At 38.3% G+C, this 20,000-nt stretch overlaps 2 protein-coding genes across 2 annotated transcripts in view; both read left to right on the top strand.

The window, feature by feature from the left end:
* The window catches only part of LOC138049567 (uncharacterized), a 19,581-nt gene extending 3,548 nt beyond the window's left edge, over positions 1 to 16,033 (top strand). Inside the window, exons 2-8 of the mRNA XM_068895912.1 lie at positions 5,016 to 5,207; positions 5,576 to 5,697; positions 8,578 to 8,658; positions 10,474 to 10,649; positions 14,207 to 14,327; positions 15,132 to 15,188; positions 15,827 to 16,033. Coding sequence (XP_068752013.1) covers positions 5,016 to 5,207; positions 5,576 to 5,697; positions 8,578 to 8,658; positions 10,474 to 10,649; positions 14,207 to 14,327; positions 15,132 to 15,188; positions 15,827 to 16,033 — 956 coding nt within the window. The remainder of the gene's footprint in view (positions 1 to 5,015; positions 5,208 to 5,575; positions 5,698 to 8,577; positions 8,659 to 10,473; positions 10,650 to 14,206; positions 14,328 to 15,131; positions 15,189 to 15,826) is intronic.
* Positions 1 to 20,000, top strand: part of LOC138045681 (BRCA1-associated RING domain protein 1-like) — a 58,362-nt gene that overhangs the window by 36,907 nt on the left and 1,455 nt on the right. The window contains exon 13 of the mRNA XM_068892273.1: positions 19,171 to 19,289. Within this exon, the coding sequence (XP_068748374.1) occupies positions 19,171 to 19,289 (119 nt within the window). The remainder of the gene's footprint in view (positions 1 to 19,170; positions 19,290 to 20,000) is intronic.

Here is a 20,000-nt window from a genome sequence, read left to right as displayed (position 1 = left end):
TGAGTAACTTATTTGCAGTGTTTAGTCTAAAACAGCCTGCACATTGCCTTGGTCATTGGGTTGAGAATATTGGTTCATGGTTATTGGAAGAATGTAGGGTAAAGGGGTTAGGTTGTAAAGAAGCTGTGTTGCTGTGTTGGTGGGAAAGTGAAATAAAGAAATTAGGGGTTATCAAGTGAGTTGATAATTATGGTAAACTGATCATTCAAAAGAAATTTTGAAGCTGACGTTTTGGGGCTGAACAATTTGCATTCCATGTGAATTTTGCATTTAGGTCTAAGCACCCATTTCAAATAGTGCTCATAAACAGTTTTTAAGTGTAAGCAGCCATTTTAAAATGATTAGCTTTCAATAAAATAATGTGTGACTCGCATGTTGGCTTGCATGGCTCACTGGCTCGCACATTGTCATCACTCTGACATTTTGAGAGTTAGCCCTTCCACTGAGCTAAACCCTTTTTTGTCTTTCACATAGTAGGACTACTTTTTGAAACCAAAAAAAACCCAGTGATATTCTTTATTTTTATAAGGCATTTTGCCAATATAACTTGTTTAATACAAAATTTATCTCTCAGCTTTTCAAGTAACAAGAGCAGTATACAACTACTGGAAAGTAACCATGTTGTACTGTTATGATATTAATAAACTTCAATTTATCTTGAAATGAAATTACTCATTTTGCGAAATGGCCTGTTTACCAGCTGATGTAAAGGAAATTCTTTTGGAATAATAGAAAGTAACATTAGTAGCACTGCACAGATCTAAACTAATAAATGATCGGATTTTTCTAAACTTGGTTACTACTCGAGCAGAATGGTATTTCAATATCAGTTATTTTTCGTAAAAGCAAGTACTTTTGCCATTCAGTTAATCTCTATCAAAGAGGAATATTGGAGCTGCCACTGATTGGTGGGCATTTTCTATGCATGGAATAAGCACATTTTGACAAGTGTGTTAACAACTTTGTGGCTGATTTCTGCATAATTAATCTTGAAACCGTGTTTTTCCTACTGAAGTAGAACAGAAGAAAGGAATATCGCATTCTTTTTGAGATCCCCCAAAAAAACCAAGCTCCTGTTTTTTAACTACACCCCCAAAAAAGGAAAATCCTTATTTTGGAAAGTTGATAAAAATAAACCAGTACAATTAAAATTGTACCAGTTCAAATATTTTGTACCTGAGCAGTCAAAATTGAATTACAACATGTATGTAATAATATGTATGCCCCTTGAACTTAAAAGTATATGTTTGGATGTAAGGCTATTAATTTTTGTATGGTTGTGTATGAGTTAAAATGCTAGAAATGTAATGTACAAGTTAGATTGAAATTTGAATATAAATATTTGTGGGTACAGTAATTATTATGTTGCCATTTTGTGACAATTGTATACATTATATACCGGTAATATTTAACAATTCTTTAAAATCTTGGTGAATAGTGGCAGAGTATTTACTGATCTGCAAAGTAGCAAGGTAAATATTCTGCCACTATTCATGGAGATTGAAAAGAATAATAAGACACAAAGTGATCTCAACATTTGCAGAAGGAAGCCATTCAAAGTTGCTGTCGACACCTCAATTCATGCATGGAAAACGTGCAAGCATTACGAAGCATGCATGAAAAGCATGGCAAATCTAAATAATATCCCTCGTTAAAATCCTTGTCACAAACTAGCAAACTGGTCTTTTCACACTGTTCAAATCAGCAATCTAAATCTAAATTCTGTTTGTTCAAACATTTTTCATTGTCAATGGCGGCACTACCGTAATTGAGGTGAGAGTTTCTTTGTTGTAATATAATCCGTCTTACGATTTCCTTGCAGCCATGTAGAAGATCCTTTAGGACCTTGACAACAATCTTTAAGGATCAGGTAGCATGCTGGCCACATGAAAAATTGAGGTCAATTGCTTTAGCGTGTAATCAAACTTACAGTAAGCAGGACCCTTTGGGCTTACATGTCGGCTTAGAAGCACTCACTTTCTAGATTTCTTTTCAAGTTTCTGTTGCTCATCCTCGTGCGTGCCTGTATGCATAGCTGGCACATCCAATCTCCAAACGCTCACAAGAGTAAAAACTTTAACTTCAGGTGAGGCCTATAACTACTGTAAAAAAATATTATTATGGCTTGAAATTATTCAGGGTGGCCCTTTAATATTGGTTTCCTTCTCCTTTTTCTTGTCCTGCAGAGGACCGCAGAGGCACTTGCACAAGCAGAGCACAGAACAGAAAGCTGCCACAAGCGCAAATTCAGCTTTGGTCACAGGAATCTACAAGTGGTAACTCTGGTCAGAGAGTAATAAATAATAAAAAGAAGAAAGCAAAGGAGAATAGCAGTGAGATACCTGCTCAGCAAGGTAGCATGAACATGTACACTGTAAACAGTTGCAGGGAAGTGCAAAAGAAAATTGTTATTATTATTAGCAATTCAGGGGCCAAAGTAAACTGTTTTGCTTTTTTTTAATGCCTATTGCACAATGTGAATCCTACAATCTAAACCATGTTCAACTGGGCCACTTGAAAACATGGTTAACTTTTCAAGTTTTGCATTTAGCTTTATCTCACTCCAGCATCTTCTTACCTTCAACAGTTTCCTTAGTTTACAGGTGATTGTCATAGAATTATTATTAGTGTACTTTACATGTGTGTTTTAGATTGTCCTTGTAGCCATGTAGAAGATCCTTTAGGACCTTGGCAACAATCTTTAACCCTTTCACCACTAAGAAACCAGTATAAAGGTTTCCCATACACGAGAAAACCAGCTGATTTATTGGAAAATCAGGTGTGTTTCATTACGTTCATTTTTCAGTGGGAATTAAGGAGTCATTTTGGTATAAGGCAACCCCATAATAAATTTGAAGCTAATAAAATGTACTTTTCAGATTTCTAGGTGGATTTCCATATCGACCAATCTAGCATCAAAGTGAGGCTGCGGAAGTATGACAAGAACTACGGTAAATAAGCTCAAATTATCAATTACAACTATACATAATTACAGTTCAAAATCATGTTTAATTGAATTTTCATCAATATGGTGTGAAAAAATTAATGAGATGACTTGGTCAAAGGTTCTATGAAGCATATAACATTTATTGCCCTAACAAGCAGTCAATACCAAAATATACCGGTCCAAAGTTTTCATCAACTTCAATGATGCAACATCAAAAACCTTGTTGAAAACATAACCTCATACAATAAAAAACAGAATATTCTTACATCAGAGCAAAGCTTCAGGAGGACTGGGTGGGGGGGGGGGGAAGGACAGGATACAAATCACTTTGGGGGAGGGGTGGGTGCTTTAGCCATTGGTCTTTCCAGTACTCAGCTTGGTTGTGCCAGGCCTTAAAACAATTTTTCTCTCTACTGATGCACAAATAAACTTCACAATGATCACACTTGAAAGTAGTCTTTGCTATTTTGCATGGTACTTGATTCTTTGGGGTGTCTGGGTGACTGAGAGTGTAACTACGTCTCTTCTCCATGCACACCGGTTCAGCCGCCTTTTTCACTTCGAACCATCGATTCGTCCACCTCGCTATTTTGTTCAAAAATTTATCGGAAAGAAAAAGTTTTAAAATGTCATTCGCCTTCCCACTGCCGGGCAATTGATCAACAGTTGGGCCACAATGCGTACGCTCAAATGCAACACGTGGATAATCCTCATAGTAAGATTGAAAGGCCGCACCACTTGGGTCATTTTCCCACTCGATGTCATCGGGCATTTCAAAAACAAAGCCTCCAAAATCTTCATCACTGCTTTCCCCAAAAATTTCATCCAATTCGTTCTCAGAACCACTTTCATCGCAAGAAGAGTCGGCCATTTCTTCACGCAATTTAAAGATGGCGTTGACGTGCGCGCTGAACTTCTTCGATAAATCTTGGCAAAATAGGCCACTTGCACTAAGAGGTCATGTGACATCGTTTTTAAGAAGATGAAAGTTACATGATTTGGCCTTCGAAACACTATTAGTGGGTCATTTCTTAAACAAAATAATAGTGATTTGGTTTTTCAAACCTTCACCATTTGCTTAAAATGAGAAAGTCCGTAACTGGTCACGTAACCAAAACTTGATTTTTTTAAAATTATGAATTACCGCTTTCTGACACAAATTTTGCACTTGAACTTCAAGGAAAATGTTGAAAAGATGATGTGGTAACGTTTATGGCACACCTGAACTCAACTATTAAACATTTAACAAGATATAAGCAAAAGTAGTTTTGGCCGCCATGTTGGAGGGCAAGAGTATGCCCTCCAACATGGCAGCCAAGACAAATCATGCTACTTTGTTGAAAAATCAAAGTACCATAAAATATCTCACTTAAATGCGTTTCCTCTCAAATTTCGCGTGTAAGATAATTTTTATGTGTTCTGTCAATTTTTGGCAACAGCAAGATTACAACTCACTGTTTAAGGGAAGCATTGGTCACGTGACCTCTTAGTGCAAGTGGCCTATCTTGTATGAAACAACATGGCGGAAAACATGTGCTTTCAGGGGTTTGTTATTGTAGATTTCATTAATAGCAATTACCCCCTCTGGATATCATTGGTTTGGTGGTTTCCAGATCTCAAGTGAAAACGGTTGAAATCCCGGAAAAGCGGGATAGTAGGCATGGGGACATGACTGAGTTCCCGGAAAACCGGGATAGTGTGGTGAAAGGGTTAAGGATCAGGTAGCATGTTGGCCACATGAAAAATTGATTCACTAATAATTGACCTCAATGCTTTAGTGCTCTCGATAATCAAACTTAAGCAGGACCCTTTATGCATACATGTAGGCTGGCTTTGGGGACTGCTACAGTAGCTTAGAAGCACTCACTTTCTGGATTTCTCTTCAAGTTTCTGTTGCTCATCCTTGTGTGTGCATGTATGCATAGCTGGTGCATCCAAACTCCAAACACTCATACATGTAAGAGTAAAAAAACTAAAACTAAAATATTATGGCTTGAGATTATTCCAGGTGACCCTTTAATTAATATTGGTTTCCTTCTTCTTCTTTTTCTTGTCCCCTGTGTTGAAGGAACCTTTAGGGAGAATGAAGACCTTGGAGTTGGAGGCATTTCCACTACCATAGCACAGAAAAGACCACTGCAAGAAGTGCAAATTCAGCTTTGGTCACAGGAATCTACAAGTGGTAACTCTGGTCAGAGAGTAATAAATAATAAAAAGAAGAAAGCAAAGGAGAATAGCAGTGAGATACCTGCTCAGCAAGGTAGCATGAACATGTACACTGTAAACAGTTTGCAGGCCGGGAAATGCAAAGAAAATAAATGTTATTATCATTAGCAGTTCAGGGGCCAAAGTAAACTGTTTTGCATTTTTGTTGGGTGTTGTAACAAAATTAATGCCTATTGCACAATGTGAATCCTACAATCTAAACCATGTTCAACTGGGCCACTTGAAAACATGGTTAACTTTTCAAGTTTTGCATTTGGCTTAATTAATCTCAGCCCAGCATCTTCTTACCTTCAACAGTTTCCTTAGTTTACAGGTGAGTGTCATAGAATTATTATTAGTGTACTTTACATGTGTGTTTTAGATTGTCCTTGTTTATTTCTTTTCTTATTCATTAACTTACAGGGATGAACAAAAGAACAATTCCAGCACAGAATGTCTGTACTTCACAGACTTTCACTTCTAGTTTTTGTGGTATCAAGAGAAGTAAACATGGAGAGACCTCACTCCATGTTGCAGCCCTTAAGGTATGACACTAAAATATTATTGTGTAAAACATAATGCCAAAAAAGCTGTAGCAAAACAATGGAGGCACCCTTTGAAACCCAACCTATACACCATTTAACATAAACACTTGACACTAGGAACACTCTGTCAAGGGACCGTGTGCTGGGGATTGCGTGCTGTTTATTGGACATGTTGACCTTTTTGTTCATGACAGTTAATTAATTGTTTCATGTGAAACCCTCGGATTAATACAACACATTCAAAATTACATGTACAACAATGATGCACATATCTTCAGTATTACACTCGTGGAGCATTAAGGCAAGGGTGGCTTACTTAGGTGAAAAATCTAAACTGAAAGACGGAAAAAAAATGATCGATATGAAGTGAGGTCTACAGTAATTATAGGAAAGCCTTGATATAAAATTAAAAATTATGTGCATAAAAGTACATGCAAGAGTACAAAGAAAAACTACAAAAGAAAAACATGGTTGAAAAAAAAATTACAGATGAAATACATAATAATAATAATAATAATAATACTAATAATAATCTTTTATTAGCTGAAGAAGAAAATACAATTAAAGACATTGCAACAATAGGGAAAAAAGAACACTAAATTATGGTTAAAAGGAAGCTGGAGCTGGGGGGCTAAGTTAACCTAATAATAATTTATTGGTTTTCTAGTTAGCTCTGCCAGAAAACAGTAAAATAGGTGATATTGAGAGCTTAACTCTATCACAATGTACAATAATAATAATATTGTTATTAAAATAAATTTAAGACAAACAAACCAACTTTTTAAAGACCTGTTTCAGCATGACTCATGCCATCGTCAGTTTAATTTAATCTACACACCTCTCTGTTTTATACACGTTACGGCAGCACTTTTCCAAGGGTAAAGGGTAAAGGGTTAGTGATTTATCTTACAAAATTTAACATTTTAATTTCTTTAACTTTCAACAACCTGACCCATGACTTAAGAATTACCACATGCGATATTACCTTTTTGCTCTCATTTCGTCTTCGTCTTCAAGTTCCTTGAAAGTTATAACAAAACTCACATGTAATTCAATTATACCCACGGGAGGTGACAACAATTTACTTACATTTACTATGACTCGGTAATCTAAAGAACAACGCAAGATATGAAGTAAAGACAAAGCGTTTTTTGTTTGAGTGTCGTATAAGTGCTGAAACATACGCAATTTATAAGGTCACTCGGAACTCACGAAGCAAATTAATGCATCAAGTGATGAACAGCAGTTTTTATTGCACACTAGCGTGAAATTTCTGTAGGCAGTCACGAAGCTGTACAAATCCAAGTCAATTCCAAATTCACTTTAGATACTCGAGTAAAACCTCTGCCCATCTCACTTGTCAAAAAAGATTTGCAAAGAACACAACCCAGTCTACAACACATACAGTGGACCAAGCAGAAAACATTGCTTTCACTTCATCCCCTGTTCCTCTCTAACCCTAACCCTAACCCTAACCTTACACAGAAAAACTTGAGCACCAGATATTATTCGAGGAAAAAAGTGTCATTTTGAACACGGGTTGCTGCTCAAAACCTCGCTTGAGTGGGGCTTAGTTCACTTAATAGGCTAACTTAATCACTTAGCCCAACAATAGACAAATAGTGTGTTCACTTAAACTTGGGGGTACGTTCGATTTGAAATCCATTTTCAAAATCGCGCTCTTTCTAAACACAAAATTTATTTGGGGATTTTATTAATTAATTGCACTCATTCTCTACATTTCAATAGTGAACCATTTTTGGATATTGTGTTCATTTGCAATGCTGAAAGATCAGAGTCTTAAGCTCTTCATGCAGATTTTCGTAGCGAATGCATCCACAAAGTACAAGCGTGACAGACGATGGATGATGTTTCATCTGAAACATGTATTGTCTTTATTAAAAAATGAACTTCAAAAACATTGTGTGGTTCATCAAAGCTTTATTATTATTATTATTATTATTATTTTTGTCGTTGTTGTTGTTGTTCTTTGATTTGTATACATTTTCCCTACTAGGGCCAGAACCAAACCATGTTCCTAAGGCACTAGAGGAATGTTTGTTCGATTTACTTGATTGAGAGAACCTCTCTCAGAATGTGTGTTGTTACCAGAAGTGCTGTTTTTTGGATTTCCTGTAGGTTGTGATTGCCTGTAGGTCCTGTAGGTTGTGATTGCCTGGGATTTCGCGGAGATGTATTATTTTTATTATTATTATTATTATTATTATTATTATTATTATTATTATTATTAAGAACTGTACACAGATGCGTCAGAGGCTCTAGATATCCTTTCAAATTACGTGAGGTCTCGGAAGACTTTACTCTCGCTGTAGCTGGTCTACATTTGTACTCATAATTTTAGGCTTAGGTTTTTGATTACCTTTTTCTTTAGAAATGCTTAATTGTCATTTTCCCATTTTTAAATTATTCACATATTGTAATCAGTTTTCTATCGTGAAGATATAATTTAGTTTTTAAAATTTTAACTAATTTCGATATATAGTTTAAAATTGTAAATATTTACTAATTGTTTTGATAGTGGAAATAAAGTTGTTATTATTTATTATTATTATTATTATTATTGTTATTATGGTATTATTATTATTATTATTATGGTATTATTATTTATTATTATTATTATTATTATTACTATTATTATTACTATTGATTTTTGCAAAATGAATTGAAATCTGAGTCCGATGATTGCTGTGTAACTGCAATGATGGGACTTGATACAGTCTGTCAATCGAAAGTAATTAGCCACATTCATACATCAAAATATATTGTGCGTCTTTGTATTTCTGAATCATTTTCCGTTTTGTTTTGTTTTTTCGCAGTTTAAAAAAAGCCTAGCACCTAACATTAATTTTACTCTTGCAGGGTAGTGTTGAATCTGTCAGGAAGCTCTTGACTGAGCGAGCTGATCCTAACACTAAAGACTATGCAGGATGGACTCCATTGGTAAGAACAAGTAAATATCAGTGGCGAGCAGATCCAGGATTTTTCTTAGGATGGGGTGCATCACTAAGGAATGGAGTAGCACACTGGTGACTTTTTTTTTTCTTTTCGCAGAATACCATTTGTATTAGAAAGCCAGAAAGCCAGAAAGCCATAGGTCATCTCAGGAAGGGGGTACACACCCCCTGCACCCTCCCCAGTGCTCGACCTTAGCGGTAGTCCACTAGTCCTGGACTAGTGCAAAATGCTTCTGGACTAGTAGAAACGTAGAACCACTAGTCACAGGACCAATAACTACTTTGTAATTAGTTTTTGCAATGTAAAAAAAAAAAATACATTAGGTGAAAACAAAATACACGTCATGTAAATGTTGTTTCAATGCGTTCCTCGCAACGTTTTGATCGCAAAAACAGATAGACCAATGCGAGGACTGAGGCGAGAAGACTAAACAAAGCTGAGGTTGGGACTGAGCACTAAAGGAACTCCAAGCCCACCATCGATCTTTGTCGCGACTGCCTGTGTTCTTATCATGAAGAGATTAGAGGCCTATTTTTTTAGTTCTAACAACAGAGAGTATCCAAACAAACGCCTTAAAGAGGGTAGTGGAGACGCTGAAAAGACATTGGAGACAAAAGAGAGCAAGAGCTATGAAGCGACCAAGAAATCTTCATATGATCAAGAGGATCGAACCATTTAAGTTAGGCATTTCCACCCTGAATGGGAAAACACTTTTCCTTGGGTTATTTACAAAGATGGCGAAAAGATATTGCAAATAATAATATTGCCATGCTGAAATCAGGAAGGACTAACAGAGATTTAATCAAGACTAGTAAATTATCAGTTCAAGTAGTCCCATGGCAAGAGATCAAAAAAGTTAAGGTCGAGCACTGCTCCCTCTACATCTGCCCCTGAAAATTAATTCATAAGTATTCTGTATATAATTTACAGGAAGATCAGTCTGCAATTTAAATACAGTGTGGGCTAACATTTAAACGATATTGTATCAGAATTTACAGGGGTATACGTGTGATCCAAATACTGCATTTCTGTTGGTGTCATTTTCATGAAATATGAATTAGTTTTAACAAAAAGCTATCAGCCCTTTTCTAAAATACCGTTATATTAAAAAAATAGGGCAAGTCTCCCATTCATTAACTTTGCCATCTTCTCTTGATTGGCTGGCATCTCTGGACCGAAATTTAACATGTACAGTACTGTCTGTTTACTCAATACCACATTTTGCAAAGTTTTGGAGTGTTGAAAGAGAAACCCCTGGGGAGAGACAAAATTCCATAGGATAGTCAACAAAAACATTGTGAAAATACAGAAAAGAATATTGTTTATATGAATCGAGAGACGAGAGAGAAGAAAGTTCTTCACCATAACTGGGGGTATTCACTGCCCCCCCCCCCCCCCCCTCTCCCCCAGCACAGAAAATGCAACATTTTTTCTGGGAGGGGGGAGGGAGAGGGGAACGACAAAGATCTATATGCATGGTACGAAACCTCCCATGAATTTTAACCTCCATTGTAGCTTTGCCTGCAAAAAAGCTGTAGTTGGCCCAGTCACTAGTATCATTATTCTCTGTAAGGAATGGATTTTTTTATGATAGAATCTTATCCTTTATTTCCCCAACTACTCCCCTCAAATCAAAGCCTTATCTAAAAGCAAAACATATTGACAATACCGGTAAGTGCGACTTTGGAATAAACGCTTCATTAAGGAATGCAGTGCTTATCCCATGATTATAACTACTGTATCATAACACGAGCAAGAGGGCCTCTGCTTTAGAACCACAGTTGTCTTGTTAACTTTTAGCACGAAGCCTGTAAGCATGGCTACCTATTTATTGTCGAACTGCTATTGGACCATGGTGCTAGGATTGACACCCCAGGAGGGTCTGATTTTGACACACCCTTGCACGATGCCGTCAGCAATGGAAGACTGGAAGTTGCTGAGGTGTTGGTCAGAAGAGGTGCTTCTCGGGACATCCGGTAGGAATCTTGAATAGAATAATTCCCGCTAGAAAGGAAACATTCTTCTTTGTCGAATTCTTACGTAGTTTGTTTCACAATGAATTAAACTGGATGAGTGACAGAGCCGTTTCAGCCTGTTTACGTGTCATCGTTTTCTGGTTATGAGGAATATATTATATATAACGAGCTGTGATTGCTGAATTGCTTCCATATTTGCTAAACTGATGGTGCGACCTGGAATTCACCAGTACCTTCCTAGTGCAAACATCCATTGAGCTACTAGGTCTGCTTCGCGATATAGGTGAAATGCGTTTGTTACAGCTAATGCGTTGGTCATTTTGAGAGTAGACTGCCAGCAGTCCCTTCATAAATCAGTCGAGCGGCCTCCTTTTCTGAGGCAGTCGTGTTTTGTCACGCAAACAAACAAAAGGACCGAGGGAGGCTTGGGAAGAGGAGAGAAAGAAGGGACTGCACCCGTTGCCGTAACCGCCGCGTTCAGAATGTCCCGTTGCAACGGGAAATTCGGATTGGTCCGTTGACAATACGTAGCTGTCAGATTTTTTTGACGAGCTAATTACTTCTTGTCAGACTGTGCTTCGATTTTTAGCATGATATTGCTTTTGTGGTAGATTTCGATCATTTATCCCTTAAAATGGGAAACCTTGAACCGAAATAAGAGCAGAAACTTGCGGTCGAAGTTCCCCTATCGGGCAAGTATGTTATAACTGTGCAGCCTTACCAACTTGAACTGGTTTCGGCAAGATCGTTTACGAGAGCTTTGTCTACGGGTGACCGAAATCAAACGCTATTCGGTCGTGGTAATGGTTTCTTCTTGCAGCATCACCGAAGACCAGATTCAGCTAAACGATTATCTATGGGTAGTCGGCTTCGAGAAGAAAGGGAATTTCTTAAAGGAAAATGGCTTCAAACAAGTATTGAGACTTGCCACAAGTCGACCTCACGATAACCCCAGAAGTGATTTTTCGTACGCGAAGTGAATGAGCGAGCGACGAAGTCGCGAGAGGTCGACTTGTCTCGCTTGCAAAGTTTTCATTTGCGTCTCGCGCCAAAAAGGGGATGACGTCATTCGCAAGCCCTGAACTTGATAGCGCAATCCGACGAAAACAGTCGAACATGTTTGTTTCTACGAAATCGAAAGAGGAAATTTGTTAACTTTGTGCTAAAGGTATCAGAAACAAAGATGAAATAAAACGAAAGCTTTTTTTCAATCTCGAGTCGCCGCTTGGAAAGGAGATCTCCAGTGGTATTTTGTGGACCAACACTTGTTCCGTGATTTGTGCTGATAGAAACGAAAGACTAATATATTCGAAAGATTAGCAAGTAAGGGAAAGCTTCGAAACGTCAAGAACGTCAATTGATTTCACTCATGAAAGATCAGGTACGCTTCAGGTGTAGGAGACGTACTAGACCGGGATTAAAAGATACATCTTAGTGAAACCTAACCTTACAATTTAGCGATGCAATGACTCTCGTCGATGAATACACATGCATTTAAAATTTTTTTGTTCCATTCGACGAAAAATGTGTTGATAGTCGTTGATAATCGCCTCGGGACTTCCAGACACCCGTTTATACTTAAGATTTTACATGTGTAAATGTGTTGTCTCCTAAATAGCGACCGGCTAGAGACCAAATCTTTCGTGAGTGAAATCAGTGGAAGAATTACGAAGAGGATAGCATTGCCAGCCGCTCCAAGTGAACGACCAAAAGCGTACGGGACTAGTTCAAAGGTCAGACTTTTCCCAGCTCCGGTTGGAGAAGACACAAACAGATCTATGCAAGACAGATATTCTTCAATTATTTTCCTCTGATGGTCGCGTAATTTGGAATATCCGGTAGCCTTAGTAGCATGTTTGAAAATCACGCTTCACTGCGTGTGGCAAATTTTGATTGACAACTCTATCCCCTGGGGTCCACGAGGACTACTCTGATTGGCCTAGCTCAGCGACCCGTTTTTGGGTCGCTAAATTGGCGCCAATCAAGTATGAAAAGTCCTTCGTTCCGCGCGTATCTAGACGAAGGACTTTTCGAAAGTCTAACAAGTATTGAGTCATTATTTCTGCAGAACAAGCTCTGTCCTCTCACTTCAGATTTTATGATCGACGAGTCGTCCGTTCTAAACAAGAATTTGTCCTTGATAGTTGTGGACCAACATCACACCGTCGAAAGTTGCCAAAACATCCAACATTCAATTTAACATTAATTCTGCAAATCCGGCAAAACTCTAAGGCCTCTCTCTGCTTAGCTTTCCTGCCTGTAAATGCAGTAGTTTTTCTGCGGTTTCCTTCCCGAATAGTTGATTGAATTCGACATGCACATAGATATTCCCACACCGTTACTGTAGTTATTTGAATATTCATTTGCATTAGCAATAAAAAAGGCGGAACCATCTGTCATATCACTTTCTCTAATTAGATTAGCAGATTTGTTGATTCTAAACGCGTCGGTTACAGCAACGGGTGCAGTCCCTTCTTTCTCTCTTCTTCCCAAGCTTCCCTAGGTCATTTTATTTGTTTGCGTGACAAAACACGACTGCCTAGGCTGCCTCAGAAAAGCCGGCCGCTCGACTGATTTATGAAGGGACTGCTCTCAGTCTATTTTGAGAGGTTCAGCCTTTCGTGAATTTTAAGGGACCTTCGATTACCGACACCGGATGCCCATGTGATCACTGCACTACGAGTAGGGAGTTAATGCAATAAAGACGGCGACCAACCTATCGAGAACGTCACAAGTCTGCACATTTTAATTGGCAAAACCAATAGCTCTGCACGGTCTGTAAGTCTTCTCTGTCTTCCTTAGTAAAACACAAATTACAATGTTCGAACTTGAAGTCCAGTGGAGGATTTGAGCAGGTGACGATGAATTTGTATGCCAGTGTAATGTATAAACGGTTAATGCACATTTTAGTTTCCGGGTGACTTGGAGCAGTTTCTTCATGGGATCAATAACACGGACTTTTATTCGGGAATGACGGCCGTGTGGTCGCCTTCTTCATCTTTGCTTACGGTGTAAGCTCCCATAAGTTAGACCGTGCGATTTTAGAGAGTTTTATATTCTTCCGCAAGTTTGCAGGAAAAGAACATTGTTGGTTCCATCAGTCTGTTATTGTTGTTCATGTTTTTCGTAAGTGCGGCCTCCGTTGCAGTATTCGTTTGTTAGCTTGCAAATTAGCTCTTGTTGCTTCATTCTTAAAATTGAAAGGAATATTTAACCTTGAACAGGCAAAAAGGGCTTATTTGCAAACAAACAAAAGAATACTAAAAATGGTGGCCATTTTGAAATAAGGTGTATGACAGGGATCGGAAATGGAACTGTGATCACGTTCAACCAACCTCGCGAGTCGTGGGAAGAAGCTTTTAATAATTCTAGTGAAGGGAATATCTTCAAGTGTGGTTTAATGCGTTTGACGAACGGCAATTTGTTGTGATCTCGGGACTTAATAGTTTTCTCCTCTTCACAGCAATCGATTTAGTCCCAACATTATTGTCAATCAACGGGTAGTATTGTCCTTCGTATCCTGATATTACTAAAAATATGTAATTTGAACATCCTAGAAACAAACAAGGACTCATTCCAATGGATTATGCCAGAACTGAAGAAATGCGAACCGTCTTGTCCACATCAAGCTTTAAAGCGGACGACGGCCAGGGATCGGCACAACGGCTTATTGGAAAGGTCAGTTTGAAAAAATGAGGGGCTAAACGCTTGAATGTTAGCGTCCAATAAAAAAATGATTGTCCACGGCTCTTGAAGAGATTTTCTGGGCCATCATTCAGAACAGTATGATAAGAATGTCAACTTGCGCGAGGCAGACTCGTTAGCTATTTTCAGCATAGAATTGAAGAAACGGTTGCAGCAAACCGCAAGCCATAAAATGATACATTTAAAGACGAAAAAATCTTGTTTTACCTTTGTCGCGTATTTAGAGCCTTGACGATAGTGAATCTTTCTTTCATTGTCTCTCCTTCAAAAATGTTCCTATCAATCTAGTTAAAAGATACTTTCCAACATTATAGAACTCAAACGAGATGGGACAATCTAAAAACACGGAAAGAATTTTGAAGTGGCTTTGTTGTAAATTAAACTCCCTGATGGCAAATGAGCAGATGAAGTGGAATCTACCAACAACAAACTCGCCGAGTTGGCCAGAAATGGACCTTAAACCTGACAATTCGTGCTTTAAGACCGCGGTGCCCTGTCCTTTGCAACCCGGGATGAGCTTCACTGAGCTATATGGGAGCTCCAGCGGCTTGTGTGCGACTCTCTTCTCGGGCTAACCAGCTCGATGTCCTCGGTAGGAAGAGGTGCAGGAGAATTGTCACATCTAGGGTTCTTCTTCTGCTTAGAGCAGTCTTGTTGTTGGTATTTGTTCTTTTGGAGTAAAAAAATTAAGCAGCTTAAAACTTTTCCCTGACAAACGAATCTGATTTGAAATCTTAGTTCTGACAGCTTCTGATTCTTGTCCATTTTTTTTTTCAGTTTTCACTAGATTCTCATAAAGTTATACTCGGAACTGGTCTTAGCCCCGAGCAGAAGGTAACTCCGTCATTCCTCGAGAATCGACAAAGGACATTTCCTTGATTATGTCATAAACAGAAAATCGCATGATTCTTGTTCTATTCGGAACTTTCAAAATTTGACTTGTACCTTGCACTCGAGTTAGTGCGAGTTTCTGTACTTTAAATAACCAGTCTGATGTCCAATAAGTGAGAATGAGAATAATTGTTCAGACGTTCTGAACGCTTGCTTACTTGGAGATTTTCGCTGTCCACTGCGATAATTTTTTACTTTGCCGCGATGATGTATTCGAGATGCCAACGGAGATTAAATGAGCCATTCAGAATGCGAGAAACATACCTAATTAAGGTTGAAAATTTAACAAAGGAAGATAGTAGATTGTTTGGGTCAACTTTTCAGTGACCGAGACAACTCTCTTTATTTAAAGCTCTTTAGCTTATTCGTTTTACAGAGGGATTTTGTTTGGTAAAAAGACTACTAAGTGAAAGATTTGTATCTTTTTCAGGCGACTCTTCAAACCTGTGCGGTCACCCTAGATGCAAAGGTTGTTAACGAATTCTCTCTTTCGGGTGAGTTGAAAATGCGGTCGCCCACGCCACATTTGTTGCGGAAGAAAAATATTCCGAGAAACAAATTTGTTTCTTTTTTATTTTCAGCGACGTTTTTCTGAAATATTTTCACTCAGATTTACTCCGAGTATCAGCGAGTCAGTCACCATTGATGAATACACTTCTTTACTGTTTTACTGCGGTTTAAGAAACGACAACGCCAAACTGAAAGCAGTGATATTCGGGAGCTTAAGCAACGACAGCGGCGACGGCAACGAGAACGTCATTTCAAAATATAAATTCACGTTATTGTGATCACTTCGTGACTTTAACCTTTTTAATGTGACAAGGGTGTGTTAGTTCCTCAAAAGTGACACTTGTCGAAAGGTCGCTTAACTTAAGGGAAAAAAGGAAAATTTTCCACAGAAACCATTTAATATTTTTTTAGGTTCACCAACAACTAGCAGTTTTTTTAACTGTTGCGGGCTCTATGCTGCCGGCCTCGAAAATCGAGAAAAAAACAACGTGTAAACGGTCTCGTACCCGTTCCCCAGGGCGCTTAAGTACCGTGCCTTTTTCTGTAGGGTACTTTACAAAACTTGTACGTGTAAACAACAGATTTCGTCTGGAACCTGTACTTGTTTTTACCTGAGCCATTACTTCTCTTTTGACGTGTAGAAGGACCTTTAAAATGACCAAAATTTAAAGGGGTACTCTGACGAAAATCGCATCTTTCCTATCTAAGCCATTTTGAAACATAAACAAGTAGTCTGCGTGAGAAGAAAAATGCTGTTTACTTTTTTCAAATATCTCTTTTTGTTCCGGAGATATTCGAGTTTTTAAACTATGCAAATTAGGCAAGTGATGACGTCATACACTCAACCAAATTTTGTTCAAATCTGATGAAAAGAGATATCTCAGCCAATTTGTATCAGAAATTTTTGATTTTTTGCAGTAAGATTCTACTAAATGTTCTCCACAATATGAGCTTAACAGTTATGCTACCATGGCATCATACTGGGTTCCAGACCTCACCCAAATTAAAAGGGATATTTGCTAACAGCACTTCATATGCATGATCCAGCAAGCATATAAATATATTAGTTCGAGTTTGTGGCCTTGTTTAAACATTTTTCAAGCTGAAAATCACTAACATATTGAAATCAAGTGGGTGGTGAAGCTGAAAATCACTAACATATTGAAATCAAGTGGGTGGTGACTGGAAAAGAGTGAATTGCCATGGGAACAGGATTTTTTATAGCCATAGGTGTGTTTCCTGTAGAACTATTAGACCACCAAGTTTCAATGGTCTGCGCTGCAAATTGGCCAAGTTAGCTCTATTTATATACATTGTGTACTCAATATAATATTGGGTTGAGTGTATGACATCATCAGTGTTCTCATTTGCATATTTTACCCATTTTTCAAACTTTAATATCTCCGGAACCAATGCAGATATTTGCAAACGGTAAATGGCGTTTTGGTTCTTTTTTGGAATTCTATGTGATACTCAAAAAATCAAGGGGTAAAACTTTGATCAGGGTACCACTTTAAGGTTTTGACGGCAACGTGGGTATACATCAGTAAATCTTTATTCCCTCTCTTTACTTCAAATCCATTCGTACCAATTTAGTAATAGAATTCTTCGCCCATATTGTACAATATAAACAAGATGGAATAATCGTGAAATGCTTAAGATAGCTCAAACTTATATTGACGTGACGTGACGTTTTCCTCGCCGTATCCGTGAAGGTTCCTTAAACTCCCTAATTGCGAGAATGCCAGCCATTGACGAAGCTCTCGATGTTTTTTTCCGAGTCATGGCCGCGTGATTATTGATAAATAAATGTCTTTAAGTTTTCCAAGTTTTAACTCATAGTTGATTACTTGTCGATTTTTTCCTCCAAATCTTAGCTGTCTTAACTCTCTAGTTTTAAATCTTTGTCGATTCCTAATGCCGCTAATGGTTAGATAATTTTTCTTTTTGTTTTTGTGGTTGGGTTAGTGACTCATATTATAACAGCAGCAAATGCTAAAGGAATTTGCCAGAGGACCACCAAGTACTTGAATGGTGTACTGACCGGGAAGTGGATTGTTAGCTACAACTGTAAGTATCGACAAATATTTGAAATGAAAACAAACTGCCAACTTCCAAAAAGTTCTTTAGCATTACAACACGCCAGTCAAAATACCTAAATATCATTGAGAAAATGAAACCCAACGCAAAATAAAGCTTTAGAGGAGAAACCTGTTTGGAAGTTCGCGATGGTAGACGTAACACACAGAGCTCTGATAGAGACATTTAGCATCGTATTTTTCGGAAAACGGCAAACCTCTGAGTGTCACGTGACATGGCCTTGTGGTCGAGTTTGCGCTTCAAGCTCTGACGGCTCGATACCCAGCCTTGTTCCCAGGGTCTCTCTTCTCTGCCTCTGTTGTCGTTTCTCAACGACAATAGGGAGCTTAAGCATGCGCGTTTTTGAGATGCTGGCGGCAACCGGAAGGGAGTTACTTTCCCTTTTAACTTGTCTTCACACAACTACATTTATATTGCTAAGTATCTTTCTCCATTGGAGATGATTAGTATAAAAATCTGGGAGACACCACTGCCCTGGCATGCGAGATGTTCACTTCCGGTTGCAGTCAGTGCCTCAAAAACGCGCGTGCGTAAGCTCCCTAATGTAGGCAGAGAAGAGAGACCCTGGGAACGAGGTTTCTGGATACCCTTTTTACGGTAACTGATTTACCGCAGCGTTTTTCACCTTAAAATTCAAAAGGAACTCACGTTTAAAGCTATAGGTTATGTTCTTGAATGCTTTAAGTCTTGAATGGACACACTTCAAGTTGCTGATCATTTGCACATCCTTGAGGGCGCTGGATCGGTTGAATTAAAACATGTCAAGTAAAATAATAATCCAACGTGGCGCATTTTTCCCTCCTAATGCCGAACCTCATGTTAAAGTCTATTTTTGCCTCTGCGGCAAACCGCGAACCGCTAACGGCTAACCGCGGTTTAAAGTTTGCGGTCGGCATTAAAAACGCGATGCTAAATGTCAGTAGCTCTTAGTCCCAACACTTTTTTTCGCTTATACTAGAAGGACAATATAACATGAAAAAACAACGAAAAATTCAAAGTCTGGAGGCACTATAGCCGTTTTAATGTAGTGGTAATTTAACGCGTGGAATGGCCTTTAGTGTCGCAGTTTTGATTGCAGCAATGGGGGGAGGGCTCGTACTGCTTCTGATAGTAGCATGTTCGAAATTCATTTTGCTCTTGGAAGGAAGAAAAAGAACTAAAATGAGCAGCACGATACGTTAGTTTGGAATCGACGGTAACTTGAGTTCTGTGTTCGGGTTCGATTATCAAAAAGAACAAACGGCAACTGCTTATTGCGATTATCTTTCTTTCATGTTATGGAATGGAACTTTCATTGTGATTATCGTTTTAATAGGGGTGGTAAAATCCTTGCGACGAAAAACGTGGATAGATGAATCTCCGTTTGAAGTAAAGGGGACCCATGATGCTGGCGTGGATGCTCCCAAAACGGCTCGCATCAATGCTGTCAAACAGGTTAGTAAATTCAAAAGGCTTCAAAATTCTTTTTTAATTGAAAAGACTAAATTTTGCAAACTAAAGCAGACCAAGGTGTCGTCAAACACAGACTCGAAAGCTTGCGGGGGAGTTTCTAACTGAGAATGTTTGATGCCGCTACGTCGGTAGGTGGTTGAAGCGGGGAAATTAAGTTGTATTAATTGAGTTATTAAAAGTAAAGTGTCTTCCATGGGGTATTACACTTTTTCAGCATCCTGCCAAGAATGGTTGAAATTGCTAAAAAGGAAAACCGGTTGCGATAGAGAGGAATCTTTTGCCTTTAAATACAGAAATTCTGACGTGGAGAGAATAGTTGGAATGCCAGCACTCGATCCGAGGTTTTCTATATCAGTGTTCGTTCTTTGAAGTATGCTGCACGTTTGTGGCCAAGAACCTATTTCATGTTTAATGAAACGATTACTGTTTATAGCTGCCAAATTTGACAGAGATCCTTGGATCAAGATTAGTAATCTGTTGCAGTGATTGTTTCTTTTAAGTTTTTTTATTTTTAAACACATCAATTTTTCTACTTTCAACTGTGTTTGTGAAACTAGTTTAAATGTAAAAGGGTAGATTTAATATTCATTTTACAAGTGCACGAGAACTATTTTCACGAGGAGGAAAAAAAGATGTAGTCGGCGGCAATGGTTGGAATTCTTATTCATTTGAAAACTATAATTTTGGAAAAGA

This window comes from Montipora capricornis, chromosome 1 (assembly GCF_036669925.1).
Source record: "Montipora capricornis isolate CH-2021 chromosome 1, ASM3666992v2, whole genome shotgun sequence".
Taxonomy (NCBI): Eukaryota; Metazoa; Cnidaria; class Anthozoa; order Scleractinia; family Acroporidae; genus Montipora; species Montipora capricornis.
The sequence above is the reverse complement of the archived record's forward strand: the minus strand, read 5'-3'. Positions and strand labels throughout refer to the sequence as shown.